The sequence below is a fragment of the Danio rerio genome, chromosome 6, assembly GCF_052040795.2.
Source record: "Danio rerio strain M-AB ecotype USA chromosome 6, GRCz13ab, whole genome shotgun sequence".
Lineage (NCBI taxonomy): Eukaryota > Metazoa > Chordata > Actinopteri > Cypriniformes > Danionidae > Danio > Danio rerio.
The window spans coordinates 20,258,821-20,281,791 of record NC_141026.1 but is presented as its reverse complement, the minus strand read 5'-3'; the positions used below and the strand labels follow the sequence as shown (position 1 = coordinate 20,281,791).

Below are 22,971 nucleotides of genomic sequence, written 5' to 3'. Positions count from 1 at the left end.
AGAAAAGGAAAAAAAAATCTTTTTTTTTTTTTTTTTTTTTTGCAAATGCAAGGTTTAATTAATTACTCATACAAAGATCCTAAAAGCAGAGCATATTTTGACAGTTTTTAAAGCTTTCTTATTAGACAATCCTGAAATCAGCTTTATATAGCTCTCCACATCTTTAATGAAGACCACAAAGGCAGGTTTACTATTTGTGAATTTGCATTTGTGAATGTAAAATTTACTCAAGAAAATAATCAAATTGATTAAAAACACATTATTTTCTTTTGTGGGGTCCGAGTTAAAAAAACCCAAAATAATAATTTTCATTTATGTAGAAAATTCAGGTAGATACTTCACCTTAATAAAGAAATCTATATTATTCCAAAACTCTTGATTGTAATGACATGACCATAAGTACCTCAGTTTCATCAGCATTCACACAAAAGAAACAGCACTACTCAGTGTCAACTCTAAACTTTCGTATAAATACATTAATCTGATCTTTTTTTTTTAACAGTAAGTTATTACAAAATGAAACATTATGAACTAGGAACATACCAGATGCCAGAGGGATAAAACAGTAAAGAAGAAGAAAAATACAATAAGTTAAACAAGAAATACATATAAAGTAAAGCTTAAAATAAAAATACAATATTAAGAGTGTAAGTATTTCTAAACGAAGTACCGCTGTTACAGGGGCATTTTAAATAGGGCATGACCAGATAATTTTTCCGACCAGACAATGATTCCTAGCCTTAGTGTTTCCTGAACCAGAAAGTATTTCAAAGTACAGTTTCAATTATTTTATGAATACCTTAAAAACCGGTTTATTATTGGAGAATTTGTATTTATGGATGTGACATTTAGCAAGTAAAAGTAAAATATTTATAAAGTAGACATTAATCTGATCTAACAGAGAAAAAATCCTCTTAATGACGGCATGGTGACGTACCTTTGACCTTACGCGTCTCCGCCATGTTTGTAGTTTTTTTATTATTGGTTTACGCCGTCCACTTGGTAGGGAATCGAATAATGAAAAAGGGAATCTTAATCAAACGCGAGGACAATTTAAGATACATTGTGTGGATGACTACAATGTAAGTGAAGCCTATACAATTTTTTAGAATGTTTCAAAGGACAAAAACAACTATTCGGTGTCCATTTCTTTGTAGCGTTTCCTACGTTAACCCGGAAATGAAACCAACCAACGTGACCTATGAACTCTGTGTATACGGTAATGTGTAAATCACGTTTGCGTGCAAAGCCATTGTTGCAGCAAAGTGCTTAAAAATAAGCAGCATTTAATGGGAATAAACTGTTTAATATAACCGCGTATCACAAATGACTCTATGCCAACCTGAGGGTAAGAAGACGAAACAATCGCTCGATAAGAAGCTCACAGTCTCACTGGCTGATAATCGCTCGTTCACTAGTGCAGTAAAGCAGGTAAGAGACGTGCTCTTTACCACTCTAAACTACAGAACACGAGTGTCTTGAACTGCTTTTATGTTGGATTCTTAAAAATTCACAGAATTAGCGGCAATGCTAACGTTAGCATAACAAAATCTGGCGTAAACTTGGACAGCGTGCAATGGAAACCTTAACATATTTACGTTAACGCGTCTTCTGTTGCATTTATACGAATCTGGAGGCGTGGGCAGTGAAACGCACTGTGTTCATTCTTTTCAAACCAAACGCCCCAGTTTCATTCAATCTATAGCATATCTCCACATGAACTAGCGTCAGTGATCTGCCTGTAATCCGAACACTGACGTTACATCCAGGAATAATGTTAACTTCAACTAGAATTTGACAAGAAATCTATTTGAAAACCGTAACATATGGTAGTAAGGAGTGTAAAATGTATATGTTTGTATTTTAGAAATGGAGTCCCAGCAGGAAGTGAACCCTGTATTCCTGCAGCAGCTCAGAGAGTTGGACATTCCCGAGGAAGCAGCCAAGCAGGTGGACTTCACACCTTTACAAATTACACCTAACTCATTAATTTGACGAGGAATGTATTGACTAAAGTGCTTGCTTTAATTTGTCAATGTCAAAATATGCACCCGTTTTAAGTGTCAGAGCATTATGTGTCCTGGACATTTTGTATTTGCAGAACCGTGCACTAATAAAAGTTGTTGAATGATATTATTGAGGTTAAATTTGGTTTTATATTCACACATTTGGACTTTCTCTTTAGTGCTATATTTTCTGAAAAGTATTCATTGCAAATTCTAAATAGGGAAATCATATTAGCAGCCAAAGATGATCAAAGTATAACATGGTTCACAGTCAATTAAATAGTGCTGATGTTGTTTTGAAGTAATGCAATTTCTGACTGAATATCTAAAGTAGCGTGGTAAACAATATAGGGACGTTGTCATAGGTTGTCACTGAACAAATGTGTGAATATAAAACCAACTCTACCTTAGTTAAAATGTTTGGTGCCTTGTAATGACATGTCTTTGCAATTGTTTTTTGGCGTTTTCTTACAGGCACTCTTACACACACAGAATGTGTCTGCCGAAGAGGCCGCAATGTATTACTTTAACAAACTAGAGAATGAGGTAAATCCATTGTTTAAACCAGTTGAACACTGATTTGTCCACAGCGCTCCACAAATAACTGTTTGAATAATTGTCAAATAGTTGCCTTATTCATTGGGATCAATAACAATCATTTAATCATTCTGTTAGAAAATACTTTGTCATTTGAAGAAACAGATTCTTTTTAATTCTCCACATTCAAAACTTGCACACGATTTTAAGATTTGATGTTTGTGCTGTTTCTAGAACTCATTTGCTGAATAAAAGTGATTTAAAAATGTATTAATACCTGATGCGTCTATATCCTCAAACACTTTTTTTATTTGAGGATATTTAATTATAAATTTAGTTCATGTTAATTTATTTGACTCAATGGTAACAGGCTAAAATTAAACGTTGAGTACAGTTACATGGACACTAATAATCTGATTTTAATACGATTAGGACAATACTCTTGATTAAGAGTCTTAAACAGTGATTTTTGGTTAATCTGATTAAGGTCATATTTGAACTAAACAGAAATTGAATTAAGACGTGGAGTATGCCAATTTTAGTTGCATTATTGAAGTGCAGTACATACATGTAAACACCTTAAACTATTATCGTTGTGTAGGATTTTCACAATTTCAGATTTTTGGACCTCAGACAGACAGACAGACAGTCCCCCCCACATATCATGCGGTATCATATTAAATTAAAACAACACTCTTCCAGCAGTTCATACTTGCATCCAATATCTCATTTGTCTAGGGGGGCATACTTAAATTGTTCCTGAATGAAAGTGAAAGTGCCAAACTGCAGTTAAAGTCGACATATTAAAAATGTAACACCTGAAATATCATAAACCTTCGGAGGAAATGTGGATAGCGTGGTGACGTAGTGATGCTAGTTAAATTACGTGCTTTAACATGTAAAACAAGATCATGAAAGGAACATTCAAAAAGCAACTCATGTAAACACCTTAATTATATCATTGCCTTATATAGATTAAGACTAATAATTCAATTATTGATGTTCATTTAAACGTTGTCACAGTAAACGTTGATTTAATTTTGTTTGTTTTTATCACAGGAAGAGGGTGATGAGGACTTGATGTTCAAAATGGTGTTTGTTGTAAATATGGAGCTGTCCATGGGTGTTGGGAAGGTAAATAATATTTATGACACTTTTAAATAAACAACACACTTCAGAGATTAGACTTTTTTTGCACTGTCTTGTTTCTGTGTATCAATCAGGCAGTATTCCCTTTGCTGAATTATTTAAAAACAACAAAAAAAGCTCTCTATGCTTCACGCTTTGTACCAAACCTATTTTTTTTCTATTTTTACAACATGCATGATGAAATGGCTTAATAAAAAGCTAATCTAACTGTTTTTTTTAAGAGTAATTATGATACCGTTTTTTAACTCAAACATATGTTAACTCTGGAATGTTTTTTTTTGGCCCTTTAATTATTTCCTCCATCAATAAATCTGAAACATTCAGAAACAGAGGAACAGGATGATCAGGCACATCGTGTGTTGTGTGCACAGCTGATGTCATGTGCGCGAGTTTTTAAATGCTTACACGCTCTCATTTAATTGTGCGAAGGAACCATCCCTGGAAACGCAACTGATGCGATCTGTTCTCTTTGAAATAGAATGGAGAAAAAGCGATGCTCGCACACCCACTGTGCTGTTGCTTGTAGGGGTGTCAAAATTAATCGTTTCTTCAATGCACCACGATGCAGACACGGACAATTCGGTATCGGTTCAGTAATAATCATAACCGGTTATTACTGACGTCATTTACCTCATATGCGATTTGTCGCGAGGGAGACGATCGCGAGTATTTACAACGCTCTAACTACTTAATACTCATGAACTGTGCACAATTTCACTGTGTGTGTTTGAGAATGAAAGTAGCCTACCCCATCTCTCTCTTTCTCTCGCTCTCTCTCTCTCTCTCGCTCGCTTTCGCTCTGCCTCTGTCTCTCTCTCTCTCTCTCTCTCTCTCTCTTTCTCACACACACACAGTGGCCCATTTGACCTGCTGGCGTGACTTTTCTTTTCCTCTCGGCTGTTTTACAGCGTTACTTTTGGATTACAGAAACGAGCGCATGTCTGCAGAGTTTTCTCCACCGTGTCTATCATAGATCAGCTGTGAGATCGCCGCTGCCGCCTGCCGCTTATCATTCATCTGAAGAGCGCAGCGCAAGAGCCAATCGCAACCGTTTTTGTTGAGGGTGTAACCAATCAAAGAGGTGTAATAGAACTAGACAAGGATCAGAAATTGAGCTGGATATTTATATTTGTTTATATTATTTGCTAAATGCTCGTTTTTTTAAAAGTTACAGTTTATATATCTGACTGTTTGTATTAAATGACACAATTGTATTACAAATAATAGCCTATATAAATATAAATATATTCATACATTTTAATACAAGATCTGCTGCTGTGAAGAAAATATAAAAGCATCGTCAATGCACCGTGATGCACCGAAATATCGAATTGAACCGAATCGATGGCATGATAATCGTAACCGAACCGAACTGTAAGACTAGTGTAGGTTCACAGCTCTAGTTGCTTGCTTTCAACACTTAGATATTCTTTTAAAAAAATGTCTTTGTGTAAGCAGCAGCAGTTGCCACTTTTGCTTTAACCATTCTTTGAACAGATTATTATTGAGCGTAATGTTAACAGCGTGCACTTAATCATCCTTTCATTACCGCACACATAATGTTTTTCACCTGCTGTCTTTTACAGTCATTTATTTACAATATTTTTGGTTTATTATTATCATCATTTACAATAGCATTGCTTTACTAAAAGATTAGCCTCCCATTCTTGTATAGTTAACTGGTGATCTGGGACCTTTAGCCAGGACAGATTACTATGCATGTAGAATTAGATGAATGACAATCATTATTTTTTATATGTCAATTGTTTTTTTGTATTTTTTTTTAAGAAAAGATTTGTTGAATAAAAAGTATGTACACAACTGTATTTAGCTTGTTTTAAAAATTTCTTTAAAAATCTTTTTAAAGCTTATAACAAATAAATAATTAATGTTAATGTTAATCTTAATCTTAATCTTAATGTTAATGTTAATCTTAATGTTAAGCTCTGAAGGTCACGTGAAACTATAACTAATTGCAATGCAACACCTTGAAACCACAACCCATGTGGACATAACACAAAATCTAAATTTAGTAATTTTAGCATGCCAACAAGTCAATTTTATGCATATAAATGTGTGTGTGTGTGTGTGCGCACATGTGTAACTTGTCTCATAATAATGGTAAACTTTCTCATAATAATGACTTGACATTTTGAATTGGAAATATATACTTGTTGCGACTGCACAAGCAAAAATGAATATATTATTGCTGAAAATATTCAAGTGCTGTTTAAAAACTATATAAGTAACATAATTAAGGTGATTGCTCCGATCATTTTGTATTCTATTTTGCACAGACAGTATTGCTAAAATATAGTTTGATGCATTAATTAGGTTTAGTTGGAAGGGGATTATATATTTATATGTGCGGGTGCATGTTTATTATTATTTTTGGCTATATATATATATAGCTATATATAATAGCTAGGTGAACTGCGTATTTGTATTGCAGTTGCATTTACATGACTTTTACCAGCAGATGTCAGCAGTGTGTGCAATTTTCAGCATTTGGAAATCAACTCTTCCAAAGCAATCGATTAGAACTTTTGAAAAGCCTGCCCTGGCTACTCCTTTACTAGTCTGTCGCAGTGTTAATACATAGGCCATATTAAAGAAATGAAGTCATTATTTTGAGAAAATATTACGTTGTCACGGCTTGCATAATCATTGCTTGTGCAACTGTGATTAAAAGGGGCTTCAATATTTGTCCTACACAAGCACAGTATCATTTGTTAGAGAATGTTTGTTCAGTGGGTTGAGTAGATATGAAATGATGGGTGTTTGGCTGTAGGTGGCGGCGCAGGTGGGTCACGCTGCAGTGGGTTTGTATCAGGCCTTGCAGGAGAAGAACAGCTGGAGGGAAATGGCCTGGAAATGGGACCATGCTGGGTAAGAGACACTGCTGTTCGCTCCTTCTTCTGCATTAGTCCCACTCTTTTGTTTTGCATACTGAATACATGCACTTCTGCTTAAAAGCAGTGTTTTTGTCCCTATTTAAATACGAAATAATGTAGCTATAAGGAAACCAAACTAACTAAGTAGAAATAAGTAACCAAACCAATATAACAGGTTTGGATGTCCCGCTCCAAACTAAAGTCCAAAATTAAATTACAAAAGAGAATATGATACAGCCGTCGGAGACTGTTTTGAGTGAAGGATCGATCGTGAGATCTGATTCCGCTTTTAAAGCCTGACATCATCAGCTCAGAAAACTAAAAAGGTAAAACAGCATGATTTCAATATCAGAATTGAAAATAATTCTGGGCAGGAAGGTAACAAGCAGCTAAATCTATCATTAAAAAAGGTGTAAATAATTTGTGTTTACTTTTCGAAACAGTCTGGTTTTCCTGGATTTCGTGAATTTGTTTGAGTTTGTTTGCAGCCTAAAATGACCACAATCACAGCCTTGTGTTGATTAGCAGTGGGAATATACACGGACATCAGTACTGTAAAATTAGTTTTTTTTTTTTTTAAACATTGCGCTTTGTAATTTTTTATGTTGGGAACACAGAAATCAACAAAGACCAAGAAGTGTTCACCTATTTACTACACAAAAGCTTCTGTCTCATATTTGATACATTAAGCACTCTAAAGGGTCAGAATAAAACTGTCTAAAAATCCCTTGCAAAGTCATTAGCATTAAAGTCATGCTAAAATATTTTCATGTTTTGTCCACCACAATTTAGATCAATGTAAAATCCCAGATCCTTCATTGTGAAACTTAAGCAATGACCAGACAAATACTAGTATTTTTATTATATATTAACATTAAATCTTACCTAGTTTATGCATTCATTCGTTTGCAGATTTTAGTTGTATATTTATTAATAAAATGTTTTTGCCATGAAAATAGCCACTGTTGCTGACATGGCAATATATACTAATATTTAAGAAATCAAGACATCCTGGAGGGACTGAAAAGTCTCCTATTCTCACCACCATGGCTAATTTATTTGATCAAACTGAAGTCTACATAATGTTGTAGGATTTATTGCAGTTTTTAGCTAACTTAAATATTTTAAATGCTTTGTTCTTAAATGTATATTTTACATTCATTCCTATGATGAAATAGTCTGAATTGTTAACTGTACTGCAGAGCCAAATGCATAGAAGTTGACCTTGTTCAGCTAATAGAGCTAATGGATGGAGCTTGACCTAGTTATGTAATAGTGTGTTTTTTGGACCTTCAGGCTGAGAAAGAGAGCATCTTACATTTTCAGCATCATTAGTCCAATCTTTAGTGTCACTACTCTTTAGAAACGGTCCTAACATTTGTTCCATGGTATTTTTGTAGTACTACTAATCAAAGATTTTAAATTTATATTACTTTTTAATTTTATTTAAAAACAAAAAAAAACTATCTGTTCAGTAAAGGCACCATTACAAGCATTTATAATAATTTGATCACAAACAGTTTCCATAAAAATATATAGAACTCTGTTTTCAGCATTCATAACAAAAATGATTAATTGTTAATTAATCACCACGTCAAATGAGTATAATGCAATGATTTCTGAATTATTACAGCTTTGCCATAACAGAAAAAAAGTTATTTAAATGGACAAATCGAAACAAATCATTGCATGATAAAACTGCATTCATTTTACAACCTATTTTCTTAAAAACAGTGTGATCTTCTGTTCAGCAAAGACATATTTTACTCGTTAAAAGGGGTGTACAGTTGAAGTCAGAATTATTAGCACCCCTGTTTATCCCCCCCCCCCCCCGATTTCTGTTTAACAGACAGAAGATTTTTTCAGCACATTTCTAAACATAATAGTTTTAATAACTCATTTCTAATAACTGATTTGTTTTATCTTTGTCATGATGACAGTAAATAATATTTTACTAGATATTTGTTCAAGACACTTCTATACAGCCTAAAGTGATATTTAAAGGCTTTATTAGATAACTAGGCAGGTTAGGGTAATTAGGCAAGTTATTGTATAACGATGGTTTGTTCTGTAGACTATCGAAAAAAATATAGCTTAAAGGTGCTATTAATTTTGTCCCTAAAATGTTTTTTTTTAAAACTAAAAACTGCTTTAATTCTAGCTGAAATAAAACAAGACTTTCTCCAGAAGAAAAAAATATTAGACATACTGTGAAAATATCCTTGCTCTCTTAAACATCAATTGGCAAATATTTAGAAAAAAGAAAAAAAGGGAGGTTAATAATTCTGATTTCAACTGTATATTTTTAACTGATTTAATTTATTTTTGATAATTATTTCATCACAAACAATTTTCATAAAAACATATTTACACAAAACACATCTTTTGCATTAATAATAAGAGCTTTTATTATTAATAATCATGAATGTAGGATAAAAATTGTATAACGGAATGATTTGTGAGGTAATCTCCTCTGAAAATTCAGCTTTGCATCAGAAAAAAAAGTTCATACAACATAATTCTCATACACACTTGTAGACAACACCTTAAAACAATATAATACTTTCTCATAGGCATTTGTGCACAGCACCTTATAACTTGTACATTTATAACGAATCCGTACATACAATTCAACATCCAAAGCTTTTTGTCTAATTGCATCTCTGTTTAATGTTTGTCGTCTTTTCTCATATTTATTTTTGTGTTGTCACTTTATATACACTGGAAGATTCTGTAGCCAAAACAAATTTCTTGTGTTTGTAAAGCACACTTGGCAAAAAAAAAACAATTCTGATTATTAAACACTCATCAGGAATAAATAAACTCAAATTATACATGCATTGTAAAACCTATTTTCTTAAAATGAAATACCTTATATCACTTTTCAACTGTCTTTTTAAAACAAAACACTTTCTGTTCAACAAAGGCACCTTTTCATCAAAAAATGCAAGACATTTATATAATTTTATCACAAACAGTCTCCGTTAAAAATTGCATAAAACATACTAACCAGGAATGACTACATAAAGCAGACTTTCAGTATTGTGATTAGGAAAAAAAAAAAAAAATCAATCATTGCATAATACAATTGTTCCTGCATTTTAAAATCTGCTTTTTTCCCCTCAGGGCTAAGAAGATTGTGTTGCAGGGCACTAACATGGCACATCTTTTGGAGTTGCAGGCTCTTGCCATGAGCCTCAGTCTTCCTACAAAGCTGGTACAGGATGCTGGACTCACACAGGTTCATTCCATGACATTGTTGCTATTGATTTATTGTGAAGCGTGAGGACACTTTGTTTTTATTGAATTTATGTTTACGCAATACCTCAAATAATACATTAAAAACAGGGTTTGAAGGTACTGGAAATCTTTGAAAATGCTTAAATCTGATGTGTCTTTCGTTACAATTTATGTACTTGAACTAAAGAAGTAATACTAATTAAAGGAGATCTATTATGAAAAAAATCTCTTATTATGGGTTCCAACACAGTTGTGTGGCAACCGTCTGTGAATTTAACTGGCTTCTAATATAACACATTTATTAATTTTATTTTGCATAATCACACTTCATAGAAACAGCCTGCAGAAACACTTTGATTGACATTCTGTTTTTGTACATGTAATCATTAGGGGAAAGCTCCTCCTATTAGTTAAGATCTCTCCCTCATAAGCATAGTACGTTAGTCTTGTTTTTGAATCTGCCACTATGCTGATAAAAAGGCATTTGTAGCCCACCCTATTTTTAAAAGAGCACAATCTCGTTTGAATGTAAAGCCACGGCCAGCAAAACAGCACAATAAGAATCCAAACCTAAAAGGGGCAATTTCAAAGAGTTATGAAACATTATTTGTGGAGTATTTTGAGCTGAAACTCTAGGAAGATCAGAGATTTATTTTAGATCTTGTGAAAAGGGACATAATATGTCCCCTTTAACAATTAAAATAAAGATGTTTTGCTTTTGCATAAAATGAAAACAAAGTTCTCAGAGATTACTGCTTCATGAATCAACAATGCATCAAATTAAATTAAAATATGCACATGTGGACAAAGTGGCTTGTACCCTTCAGTTTTTTGTTTCAGGCTGGCTTCATTAGTTTGCCTTTTGTTGTAGCACAATTTATTTTAAACGCAAATTATTTTCCGTTATTTTGTTTAATCATGACTTTTTTTCAGTTTTACAATGTTTCAGTGAGCGCTGCCATTTTCTTTCTTTAATGGAAAGGTACCAAGAATTGGACATTTAAAAAGAATGACGACATACATTTATTTAACATGCAAATAAATGACATTTAAGAGAGGAACAAAAATGCAATTTAATGTTGGGCTTGGGGAAAACATTTGTTTTTTATTATTCTATATCTTTAGTATCTGAAATAATGTGATGAAGTACAGTCAATTATTAGCTCCTCTGTTGATATTTTTCCCAATTTCTGTTTAATGGAGAGATTTTTTTCAACACATTTCTAAACGTGATAGTTTTAATAATTCTTTTTTAATAGCTATCTTTGCTATGATGACAGTAAATATTATTTGACTAGATAATTTTCAAGACACTTCTATACAGCTTAAAGTGACATTTAAAGGCTTAACTAGGTTAATTAGGTTAGTTAGGCAAGTTAAGGTAATTAGGAAAGTGATTGTATAGCAATGGTTTGTTCAGTAGACAACCGAAAAAATATAGCTTAAAGGGACTAATATTTATTTTATTTTTTAATTCAAATTTAAATTTATTCTAGCTGAATTAAAGCAAAAAGAGAACTTCTACAGAAGAAAAAATATTATTGCACATACTGTGAAAATTTCCTTGCTCTTTAAAACATAATTTGGGAAATATTTAAAAAAGAAAAGAATTCTATGGGGGGCCTAATAATTCTGATTTAAACTGTATATATATCTGTCATTTGTGATCTGGAACATGCTTATAAAGTGCTTAAATTTGACTTTGGGGATGGAATAGGAACCTCTTATAAATATTTGTTTATGGGTTGCATTTTGCTCATTTCTGAATATTTTTGACAAACAAAAATCAATATAAGGGGAGGAAAATGCTAGATATGTGATGCGGTTTTGTGTTAAGACATTAATAAATCCTGACACTGATTTGAGATCATGTTCGTGTGTGCAGGTGGAGCCAGGCTCATGCACTGTGCTGGCCATCATAGGTGAAGAGGAGATGGTGAATAATGTCACAGGAAGTCTGAAACTGCTTTGAGGGAACTGCTGCAACGCTGACGGGGAAAAAAAAAACTCAGATGTACCACAGAAAGAGCAGGGGTCCGAGATTGCCCACAGCAGCATGGTTCGCCGCAAAAGGTGCACTCAGTAATTTTTCTTTCCATTTTGATGACTCATACTGACACCTTGTGACATGGATGCATTTTTATGCAAAGGCAAGTGTTTTCTGTTACTAATACCAAGGAGTGGGCAATATACTGCATACATTAGTATACTGCTAGCAATTTGTCACCCCTTATTACTATTGAAGTTTCCTTTCTATTGTGATTATGCCAATGTTTCCTGCAGTGCTCACTCTCCAGCATCACAACATAAGAAACCATGTTTTACCCCACTCGTGAATGTGAGTTTGCAAGTTTTATTTAACGTGACGTGAAACGGCTGTGTATTGCAAAATAATGGCATGGAAAAGATCTTTTTATTGGTTTTTCTTTAACCATCTGCTTTACAAACTCAACATAACCTGTGATTATATTAGAGTTGACTAACAGATGACTCGAATACGCCTGTCCATTTGATAAATATTCATCCAAATCAATCAAGAGTGACCGTTTTGTTTGGGAGAAACTCGTGTAAGTTGTTTCCAATCCCTGCACGATCAAACAGAGTGAATTACTTTAGGAATAAAAATCATTTGGATTAAACTAAATCATGTCTTATAATTGTGGATGTGGACTCCAAAAAGGTTTCAGTATTGTCATGAAATGTTATCAAAACATGTAAAATGGAGAAAAGGCTTCTGAACAAAAACACCGTACTTATACAACACTTACCCATGACTGAAAATGTTACTTTATAGCTTAACATAAAAAAACGAGAAGTCATAACCTGTATTGATCGAATTGTGATCAAGCATTACCTTCTATTTTCATTTAAAAAAAAATGTATATTGTGATGTATATTGATGTGGACATTGTTCTGTTATATTCTTGCTTTGATTGCCCACCCCTTTCAATTTTAAATGTAGAAACGCACAGTAATCCGTTATTTATTTATTTCTCAAGTAAAACACAGGGTGGAATGTGCATTACTCGCATAAACCTGAGTAGTATTCAAGTGCTATTGTGATTTAAACTTACGCTTTCAATATCCAGATGAATTTTTTTTTCTGAACTGGAAGGAATTACTGAGTGAACCTTGAAACGCCTGCTTAGTTTAACAAACAGACGTGTTGAAAACCTTGCATTTTTAATTCTCCTAATTAGTTTAAAGAAAGAAGAAAAAAAAAACGACTGAAATGATCAAAAGATCCCTGAATTTAGAGGTTTAAAAAACGTTCTCTTAGAGGGAGCTGACAGTGAAATAGCGGTGTATAAAATGTATAATGAATTATAATCACATGTAAGTGTTATGCTTAATGTGCCTGTAGAACCCAAATGTTTTGATGATTGTGAAATCAAATAGCCATTGTCAAAGTAAAATGTATAACTTTTGTTCTTTTTTTATTGTGTGAATATATTATTTTGTATTGTTTACAATTAAACGTACCCAATCCCTTTGTGATGATAAAATCTGCCCGTGTGTTGCTTTTATCTCAAACACTTGGCTCGCCAATTGCTGTATGTATTTGTATTTAACATAATGTATCTTAATCAAATAGCTTTCCTGTATTTTTGCACACCGTAAATCACTGACTGATACACCAATGACTAATAAGAGTATGAATATGAGCAGTGGCTACTGTGCAAATTCTTATTACAAAAGACTAACTGAATTGTCATCTGCCTCACACTGTATGCTCACCCATTTCTGTGTTCTTTTCTAAACTTAGGGTTTCTGCGGGGTCTTAAGTCTTAAAATGCCTTAAATCTCAACATAAAAATTTGAGACCTTTAAAAAGTCTTAAATTTACTGAAAGATTGTTTTTATGTCTTAAGTCTTTTTTAAACAGATGTTCTTTTTCTTTTATGTATTGTTACCTGATCTGGCCAAAACCCATACAATTACCACCAATCCATCTCAATAACTCTTTATTTAAAAGGTAATTTTATCATAATTATTTATTATAATGATTTAATTATTTTCCTTACAATAATATTTGTTTAACAGTGCTCCATGTATTTACTGCTGAGGACATCGACCTGGACAGATTGTTATGCGTAGATTTAGTTTATTATAAATTTTCAAACTTTTAAAACATTTAAAAATATATATACACATATATTTTTTAAAGAAAGTTTGTTAGAAAAAAAAATGTATAGATACTAGTAGAGCTTACTTGTTCTTACACAATATTTAAAATATTTTGCTTAGAAATATCAAAATATTTTTTATTATTAATATATAATTGCATTATTAGTTATATTCAATTATAATATTTTTTTATTGGGCAAATAAAACTCGTTTCCATCTGGGCCATTAGAAAAATTCCTTAGTGTTTAGCTCTTTATGAGTCTAAAATGTAATTCATAATGGTCTTAAAAATGTCTTCAATTGAACTTGGTGAAACCTGCAGAAACCCTGTAAACTCTGCAATTTTGACTATTGCTTGTCTAACATGGACCAAAGATTTCTAACAAACCAAGAACAGATGCGACCATAAACTGGACAGAACGCTCAAACATGCATCTTTTTTTCTTCTCTTTGTGATTACAATTACAGTTTAATCATAATTCAATACATGAATCAGAAACGGTTTACAGCAGATCTACATGCATACAAAGGCTTTGACACATATTGCAATTTGATTTGTGATTTAATTTTGTAGTCAAGCCTTAGCTCCATAATCTGTATCATAGTGTTAATTAAAGAAGGAACTTTAAGATATTAACTTACTCCAACATTTATTCAAATTTGTTTTTAATATTCAGAAATGAAAACTAAACACAAATGAAATGATCTTTCTTTAAACAAGTTGATTTCAAATTAGAGGGGTAATGTAGCTTATAAAAACAAAAAAATAATAATTATAAAAATACAAAACACTTAGCAAACTAACATTGCTGAAACAACTCTGAAATTGTATTTGCTGTTGCCTGCTACTAGATTGTCACTGGCAATACTTTCAGTTGACTTTTTATCAAGACACTTCATATAGCTGCCTATGGTGCTTTTTTAGATGCTTGTGGTTGTATTTCCTCATGCTGTTGCAACAATTCTTACAAATGACCTGTTTTTGTTTGGTGTCTCTGACTTTAAAACCAAAAATATTCCCAATTTCCTGTTTTTCTTTGATATTAATTTGTCTATTAATATTTCTGAAGCAGCTAATTCCGTCATTCCACTCGTCCGTCTGTTTGTTTTTTTTTTTATTGTGGGTGTCCGGCATAGTTTGGTTGCGCAATTCTGATTGGGCAGAACAAATGTGTGCTCACTCAATTGGCTAGTAAGACTCGCACAGCCCTGATCCATACAGAAATTGCTGGAACTGTTTTGTATCTATTAAACTTTTTATAAGCAATCCAAGAATCTTTGATCCGGAGCGGAACACATGCTCAGTTCCAGCACACCAGAATTTAGGAGCACGACTACTTTGTAATTTTTTTATTCAATCAAAATTTTCCTGTGGGAAAACCCCTATTTTGTGCATTTAATTAGTTAAATTACATTGCTCATTTCCTTTCATTTTCTTTTTATACTGTGTCTTATTTAGTCCATTTATTTGTGAGTTCTGTACAAATAAAAAGTTTATGAAATTAAGTTACAGTCTTCCACAACTGCTGATCAATCATGAGGTTTCTTGTTGAAAATTGAATAACTGAAGAGTTTACTGCTTCAATTGATGCACTAACATCTCATTCAAGTATAAAATCGGTTTTAATAAAGGTTTAGTTCACCCACAAATGAAAATTCTGTTATTAATTACTCTTACTCATTTTGTTCCAATCCAAATACACTCGTTCATCTTTGGAACACAACTTAAGACATTTCAGATGATGTCCTTGAGCTCCTGATACTCTATAGACCACAAAGGTCCCAAGATTTTCAAAGTTCAGAAAAGGAGCCAAATACATGGTCAAAACATTTCATGTGACTTAAGTTGTCCAACTGTAGTCATACAAAGCTCCAAGAATATGTGTTGCATTTCTGACACTAATGGCTACATGTTGTACTGCTTGGAAAAGCGTGTACCCTGATGACTTAATGAGGAAGAGAAAACATTGGTGAACAAAGTTGTTTTTATAGTATTTTACAACACAAAAGTGTTAGAGGAGCTTTGTACAATGAAATGTTTTGGCCATTTTCGATTCCTTTTCCGAACTTCTCAGGACGGTTGCTGTCTACAGAGGATGAGAGAACTCCTGGATTTCTTCTAAAATACCTTAACCCAATAGGTCAGACGGGAATGGAACAGCATGAGGTTGGGTTAAGAACTAAATCTTTACTTTTGGGAGAATTAATCCTTTAAAATCCAAATCTGCAATGTATTCATCTCATTTTAAGTGGACTGTAAAACATTCACCATGTTTTCATGTCAGCGGTATAAGATCTTTGTCATTTTAAAAATACGGTCCTGTTCCATGATGAAAAGTGTCCTCTTTTGAACATTGAGAGACGTAGTAGGTTATCCTGGTAGTGCATTCTTCTGTTTGTGAACACTGTGAATTTGGACATGCTATTCATGTTACACATATTGCTACGGAAGTAGGCCTCATTCAGATACAGGGAGTAACTTTCTGTTGCACTGTTGTAAGAAGTTTTAGGTCACACATTGGCCATTTCCTATACTCCTGAACACCCCCCCTCCCCCACAGTGACATGTAATTTTAATCATGATACACAAATGTGTTGCATAGACGACCAACATTAATGGGGTTTTCTGGCACCCCTTAATGTGATAATTTAAAACACTGAGTCTGTTTTTTTAAATGGTTCCATTTACTGGCAACAAAGTACACTGCAGTACTACTACAATTTCCTGTTGGTCTGCTATGATAAATGAGAGTTGTCTGGGTTGACAGGGTTTTTTTTTTACTCTCCTGACTGCAGCTGCTTATTCTCATCTACTTTCAAAGTAAGGCATTTGGCATTACAGTTGAGCCCTACTCGTAAACGACGACATCACTTCACCTCAAGAGTCCTTTTTATCTACCTTATGGTACATGACTGTAACACAACACCATCAGATGACTACAACAACTGGTTCTGTTATAAGACAAGACACTTATAAAAGTGGAAATTCTTGATTTGTTGTCACAGTCTTTTTAACTATGTGAATTTGTAATTACAGTTGAAGTCAGAATTATTAGCCCCTCTTTGAATTTTATTTTATTTTTTTAAATATTTGCCAAATGATATTTAACAAAGCAAGGAAAGTTTCATAGTATGATTGATAATATTTTTTCTTCTGGAGAAAGTCATGTATTTAATTTCATTTTAAACATTTTTATTTAAAAAAAAAAACATTTATTAGCCCCTTGAAGCTATTTTTGATTGTCTCCAGGACAAACCATCATTTTACAATAACTTGCCGAATTACCCTAACCTACCTAATTAATCTAGTTAAGCCTTTAAATGTCACTTTAAGCTGTATAGAAGTGTCTTGAAAAAACATCTAGTCAAATATTATTTACTGTAATCATAGCAAAGGTAAAATAAATAAGTTATTAGAATTGAGTTACTAAAATGAGTGTTTAGAAATGTATTGGAAAAAATCTCTCCGTTAAACAGAAACTGAGAAAAAAAAATAAACAGGAAGGCTAATAATTCTGACTTCAACTGTATGAGTTTGTGCTTGTTTTCACAACTTTTATTTTTTAACCATTTCTTTTTATTTGAAGTCTTGACAAAGAATATAGATTCAAATAATTCATTTAGGAAAAGTTACAATCAACTAATGTAATAGAAATAACTACTGGCCACAGACATAATAGTTTTAATACCTGTTTGAATTCAGAATTGACACTATTTGATCAAAAATGGGGAAACATTCTTAAAATTTTGATTTTGTGACCCTTTACTTTGTAAATCGACAAGCTTTGTTCATTAAATTACTTTCCAATTTCGATTAACAATCAAATTTATATTATTATATATAATACATATAAAGGTGTTATACTTATTTAAACACGTATAAAGTACTTTGATACACTGAATTCTTTCAACTTTTTGTCACACACAAAAAAATCCCTCAATATTATTAAAATGTCAAACCTGTAATTATTTTAAATCTTACTATAGCAAAAATAATCCTTCATACTTGTTTTAAAAATATGAAGCATGATGAACGTCCACAATGCACGCCCTCATCACAGCAGCAGTTGCGCGCGCAATCCCGCCGGAGGCGCATGATGTTAAATGACATTCATCCATCGTAGTATTAAATATATGATATCTAGTTAAAAAAATAATTTTAATCTAAAGCCGGACGTGCTTTACTATTGTGTGTCGTTTATTTCGAACTGATCTCCAGATACTATTGAAAACGGTGATGACGACGTTTACGTTAGTCATTTATTGTCTTTGAAACACAAAGGCCCTGGATTAAGCAGACACATTTCGTTGACGCTTGCGTCGTTGTCCTTGCTATTTTACATGCATTTTCTCAAAGCAATGCGTATAATCGTACAACTAACGTTAGGCTTTTGTATAGACCGTCCAACTCTGTCGAGGACAGTGGCGCACACTTGTCTCTGTTCAATACCTAATCAGGGAACGATTAAATTTGAACTATACTGTAATTATTAGTACCTTAAGCGTGCAGTTTTCAGTAAGTCGTCAACTATTTCCTAAAATTAACGGTTCCTCATCCAGGATTGTGGCACGGCGAATATTCGCACACAAAGCGATTACAGTGGGAGTGATTTAATAGCTTTGTCAGTCTTCTACGCGTCACTTATTATTTTGGCCCACGTTCGGTCCCTCACGTACTCCTCTTTTTTTTATAACGGTGGACCTCAGTTCACCGCTGGGTTAATATTTCGAATAAGAATGAAATCCTGCACAAAATCAGGCGTCCAGTCCGATCCGGATCCCTTATATACATTCCTCTCAGACAGTATTGCTGACGCTCTAGTATCGCGCTCCCTGCTGTAGCGCTCAGGAAACCCCGTGCTGCTACGGCTGTATAACAAAACACTGTTATTCCTTTTAACGCGGATAAAAGAAAAACAATAATCCCTTATATGAAAGAAAACCGAACTCCAGAGCTTGTGTATTTGTAACACAACATATCTCCCCAAAATCCTCGGTCACTTCTTTCGAGAGAATCCATTTTAACTAGCTGTTGGTCTTCGAAACCTAAGGCTCCTTTGCAACCTTCTCGTCGCCATCTCACGCTGCAAACTGCTGACTAGAGAAGTGAGGCGCCTCGAAAAAAACAAGGTTCTGCCTCTTTTCCGTCTACGACAACACGAGCTCCACGATGATCCAACGGCGTTTGGGCATCTGTCGATTGACACATTTCTGCCCTATAGCGTTTCAGAGGGCGCGAGCTGAGGCCGAAAGTCCGCCTTGTCCTGTACCCCTGCACCTATGTGGAGGAAACCCTGTATTATGGTTGTGTGTAGGCTTCGCTGGGAGCCGCGGTCGATGCCGGTGTAGAGAGGGGGATGGGCAATACTGCAAATGTAAAGGACATGAGATTGAATCACAGCCTTGGATCACTAAGTGCTGCACATACCCATATAAATATCGACTATAATTTTGTAAAATAACATTGTGTGTTAATGAATCCTTTGGCAACTAAACGTGAACATTTGGAGACCTCACAATGTCTTAAATGGGAGAAAATGTGAAACTTTCAACTCTTGCGTAAGGGACACTGAGAAGTTTGGAAGATAGCCTGAGAGCCTCGCGGTTTACACTTCACAGGAAACACCGAGGTTGCAAGAGAAGGCCTCCTGGTCTGCCTCGCATTGATGTTGGATTTTTTTAAACAACACTAAACACCTTTAATAGGCTTTCCAGTTTCAATTACACTGGGAGGACGCTATTAGGTAAGCTATTTTGTTATTTCCACCAAGGTTTTGATAGCAATGGCTTGTGTTTTTTATGAACTGGTTAAAGTTGTTGAAGTTGGGAGCTCAGTTTATCAGCTCTTGTTTATCAACACGCATTGTAGCTTTTCTCTTTCATCTCTTCTTGGTTGACTGTATCTGCTGTCACGTTAAGGAATCGAATCAAATAATTTCAATGATGAAACACCGTGTTGGTTGGATGTGGATGTTAGCTTGCTGTAGCCATAATCACAATCACACTTTGCCAAGAACCTCGTGCTAAGAACTGCTTTTTGGTGTAAACATTCAGTGTTCGGTTTGCTTTTATGTTGCCTGTTTTATGTTTTGCATCTTTATCGCGTCCAGAGCGTTCTTGCCACTCAACATAATGAATTCTCTATCAAAGTGAGCAAAGGTATCATTTTTGTTAGCCGTTAGCTTAGCCGAGAGTGTCTGTCTGAAGCTACTGCGATTTAAAAGCACAGAAGTGGACAAAATCTTGCTTTACCATTGACCTTATTTGTAAATAAGAGGAGAAACGATTATCAAGGCTTCGTGGCATCCACTGGACTCTGCGTTAGTTGACTTGCTCCTGTGGTAACGTTAATCAAGTTCCTATGTGAAAACAGACATGGCAGAGTTTGTATTTACAACATTCGTGCTTGTCAGAATAGAATTTGATGAGATTAAATTTTCTGCGAACGCCGTATTCACATGCTCATAGTATGAAGGTATTACTTGGCTTTCTATAACTTGGGCACTCTGTTACTTTTGCAGCATAGAGTGGATTTATTTTCTGTCTTTTCCAATGGAAGATAGTTAGATGTCGGGATAAGCAGATCATGTTGAACACTGCTCTCTGCTTTGATGTGTATCATTTCTGTTTTTTGATATTCGTCCATTATGCTGACTATGAGAAAACTTTTTGATGAATTTATAATTCCCTGATCCGACCTGTGTTTTATTTAGGAAACAAAAATAATGCGAACCCCGAGAACCGTGACTTGCCTTTTTTCCTCATTCTTCACCTCCGCCTCCCCCATCAACCAACCCCCAACTCCATCCATGAGAAATGGGTGGTATTTCTAAGGGGAACTCGCCTTTCCTTTTTTAGCCTCCATTTTTATTTCAACAACAAGTGAGTGGAAACGACGAGGAAGAGAAGGCGATCGAGAGTGAGAGCAGACACAAATGTGCAGAGCACATTTCCTCACTATATATATATATATATATATATATATATATATATATATATATATATATATATATATATATATATATATATATATATATATAAACACATATACACGAGCTACTAAACTGCAAAAAGTAGCATTTGTTTGTAAAATGAACTATAGGGAAACGCCTGTTGTTTGGCAGGGCCTCCACCATGCTCAGGGTTATTTTTACATATACCCACATTACATTACTTTAGCGGCCCTCTTGCATTATGCTTTCCACTATGTCGTTCACTGTTAAATGTGATATAGTCAAAAGGACCCTAAACAGAGGGTGTTTATAATCGTGCCTGATAGATTTGAAGCACTGTTGAAATGGTGCCTCTTGTTTGCATTGACTAGACCAGGAAAAAGATTGTAATTGTACATTCAGCTGTTAAAGTATAAGGTGGTGTTTGAAGTGAAACTAGTGAACATGTTGCTGGTCAAATCGACGTAGCCTGATATCCTAAGTAAAAATATTAACTGCCTATGTCTTTTAAAATATTTTTTTCAAAATCAAACTGTTGTAAATATGTGGATTGGGTCAGCTGTAAATGAGATGTTTTTTGTAGTTCTTGAAGAGCTTGCTGGCAACTTAAGGGATATGATTGGGCCTGTCCGACATTTTCCCAGTATGTTTTCAGGTTTTATTTTCGTCCGCCTTGAACTATGTGAAACCTGGGGCCTGTTTCAGAAAGGAGGTTAAGTGAAAACTCAGAGTATTTTAACCCTGAAATGAGAGAAACTCTGGGTTTTCGGTTTCAAAATGGCAGGTTTGTTAAACTCAAGAAATCAGGGTAAGTCAAGCCTGTTTCTGAAAGAAAGGTAACTTTAACTCAGAGTCAGTTACTGTGGTAACTTACTCTGTGAATCTAACCTGGTCCGGAGCAGGTTTTATTCTCTAAACTCTGAGTTTCTGTCGGTCTCCTCCCCTTTGTTAAAGATGAAGCGTATTTCTCGCATTAGTCTTACGTTTCCACACACCTATTTTAGAGATCATTTTGGAGATACCCATAAAAACGATTGATGGAAACGTCATGATTCACATAACTTTTGAAAATATTCATGATAAAACATTTGCATAACTGAGTAGGTTAAACTTTTATTTGATAAGAAAAGATGCGCATAAACTACGAAGTGCACTTAACAAATTACAGTATGTACATTAAAAAAAAGTTTGTTAGAGATGATGATGAAAATGTGTGTAATGGACAAACCAGCTGACTGAGCACACAGTAGAACATCTTAAATGTTGTTTTAGTCATTCTAAAATGCCTTAACTGTTTCAGTATTAGTGTATATTATTAATAACCTCAGAGCGTCTGGAGCGTGTCAAGATCGACCGCGTCTGGCTTCAAACGCCCCCACGTGTTCATTGTGTCTTCTGAGGCGCAAGTATTAAATAAAAAATCATTAACGCAGCTTGTTCTACCGCAGTAAATTCTGTTTATACTGTTGATATTTGGTACAAGTTAATCAGGAAGTGACGATTGAGTTCTCTTTGACTCGTTGGATAAAAACGCTGCTTTATTCGCATCTTTTAGGCATTATTCCAGTTTTGCACAAATTTATGTAAGCCTGTAGTTTGATGGAAACATAGCTATTGCCTACATTTTTGTCACACACAGAACAAAGTCTCTTACAAGATTTGTCCTTTTTTCCATAAATATTTAGCTTAACCTTCGGCATGTACTGTTACTAGATTAATGGGATTATTATTCTGTCTAAAAATTATTTTTAGCACTGCTTAGGTTCTTAATGTTATATCAACCTCTATCACTTGATCAATAAAAAGGCAGACACACAAGTGCACTGTTAAATCTATCAAAACTGATAACCGTGTATAAAAGTTTAGAAAAAAGTATAAACGTCACACATTATATTACTTATTTTATTAAACTTAATTGTTTAAATAATTTAAATAAAAAATTACGCATTAACTTGAGCAGCTGTTTTCCCAGGCTAACTGTCTCTGTTTCACTGATGGTTGCTTCTTTTTAAATATATACACTCATATTTGCTAAAACTTTGCATGAGCAGATCAAGTTCAGCT

The 22,971-nt window shown here is 34.0% G+C and overlaps 2 protein-coding genes across 13 annotated transcripts in view; both read left to right on the top strand.

The window, feature by feature from the left end:
- Positions 1-1,174: 1,174 nt before the first annotated feature.
- si:dkey-19e4.5 lies at positions 1,175-13,332 on the top strand. 4 transcript variants are annotated; one of them, NM_001326568.2, is given in 7 exon segments: positions 1,175-1,219; positions 1,868-1,950; positions 2,481-2,552; positions 3,603-3,677; positions 6,484-6,581; positions 9,713-9,827; positions 11,712-13,332. In NM_001326568.2, coding segments are annotated over 7 exon segments (570 nt in total). In that variant the 5' UTR covers positions 1,175-1,179; the 3' UTR covers positions 11,799-13,332.
- Positions 13,333-19,325: 5,993 nt separating this feature from the next.
- The window catches only part of setd5 (SET domain containing 5), a 63,569-nt gene continuing 59,923 nt past the window's right edge, over positions 19,326-22,971 (top strand). For all 9 annotated transcript variants that reach the window (XM_087256977.1, XM_087256973.1, XM_087256976.1 and 6 more), the window contains exon 1: positions 19,326-19,698. The gene's annotated coding sequence lies outside the window, so the exon portion shown is untranslated. The remainder of the gene's footprint in view (positions 19,699-22,971) is intronic.

What these genes read in the sequence shown, in the direction of transcription:
- si:dkey-19e4.5 (XM_087255956.1), top strand. Translation starts at nt 1,327, where the DNA reads ATGACTCTATGCCAACCTGAGGGTAAGAAGACGAAACAATCGCTCGAT. An exon ending in TTAACAAACTAGAGAATGAG is followed by an intron (nt 2,553 to 3,602) that starts GTAAATCCATTG and finishes TTTTTATCACAG; the next exon opens with GAAGAGGGTGATGAGGACTT. An exon ending in AGGATGCTGGACTCACACAG is followed by an intron (nt 9,828 to 11,711) that starts GTTCATTCCATG and finishes TCGTGTGTGCAG; the next exon opens with GTGGAGCCAGGCTCATGCAC.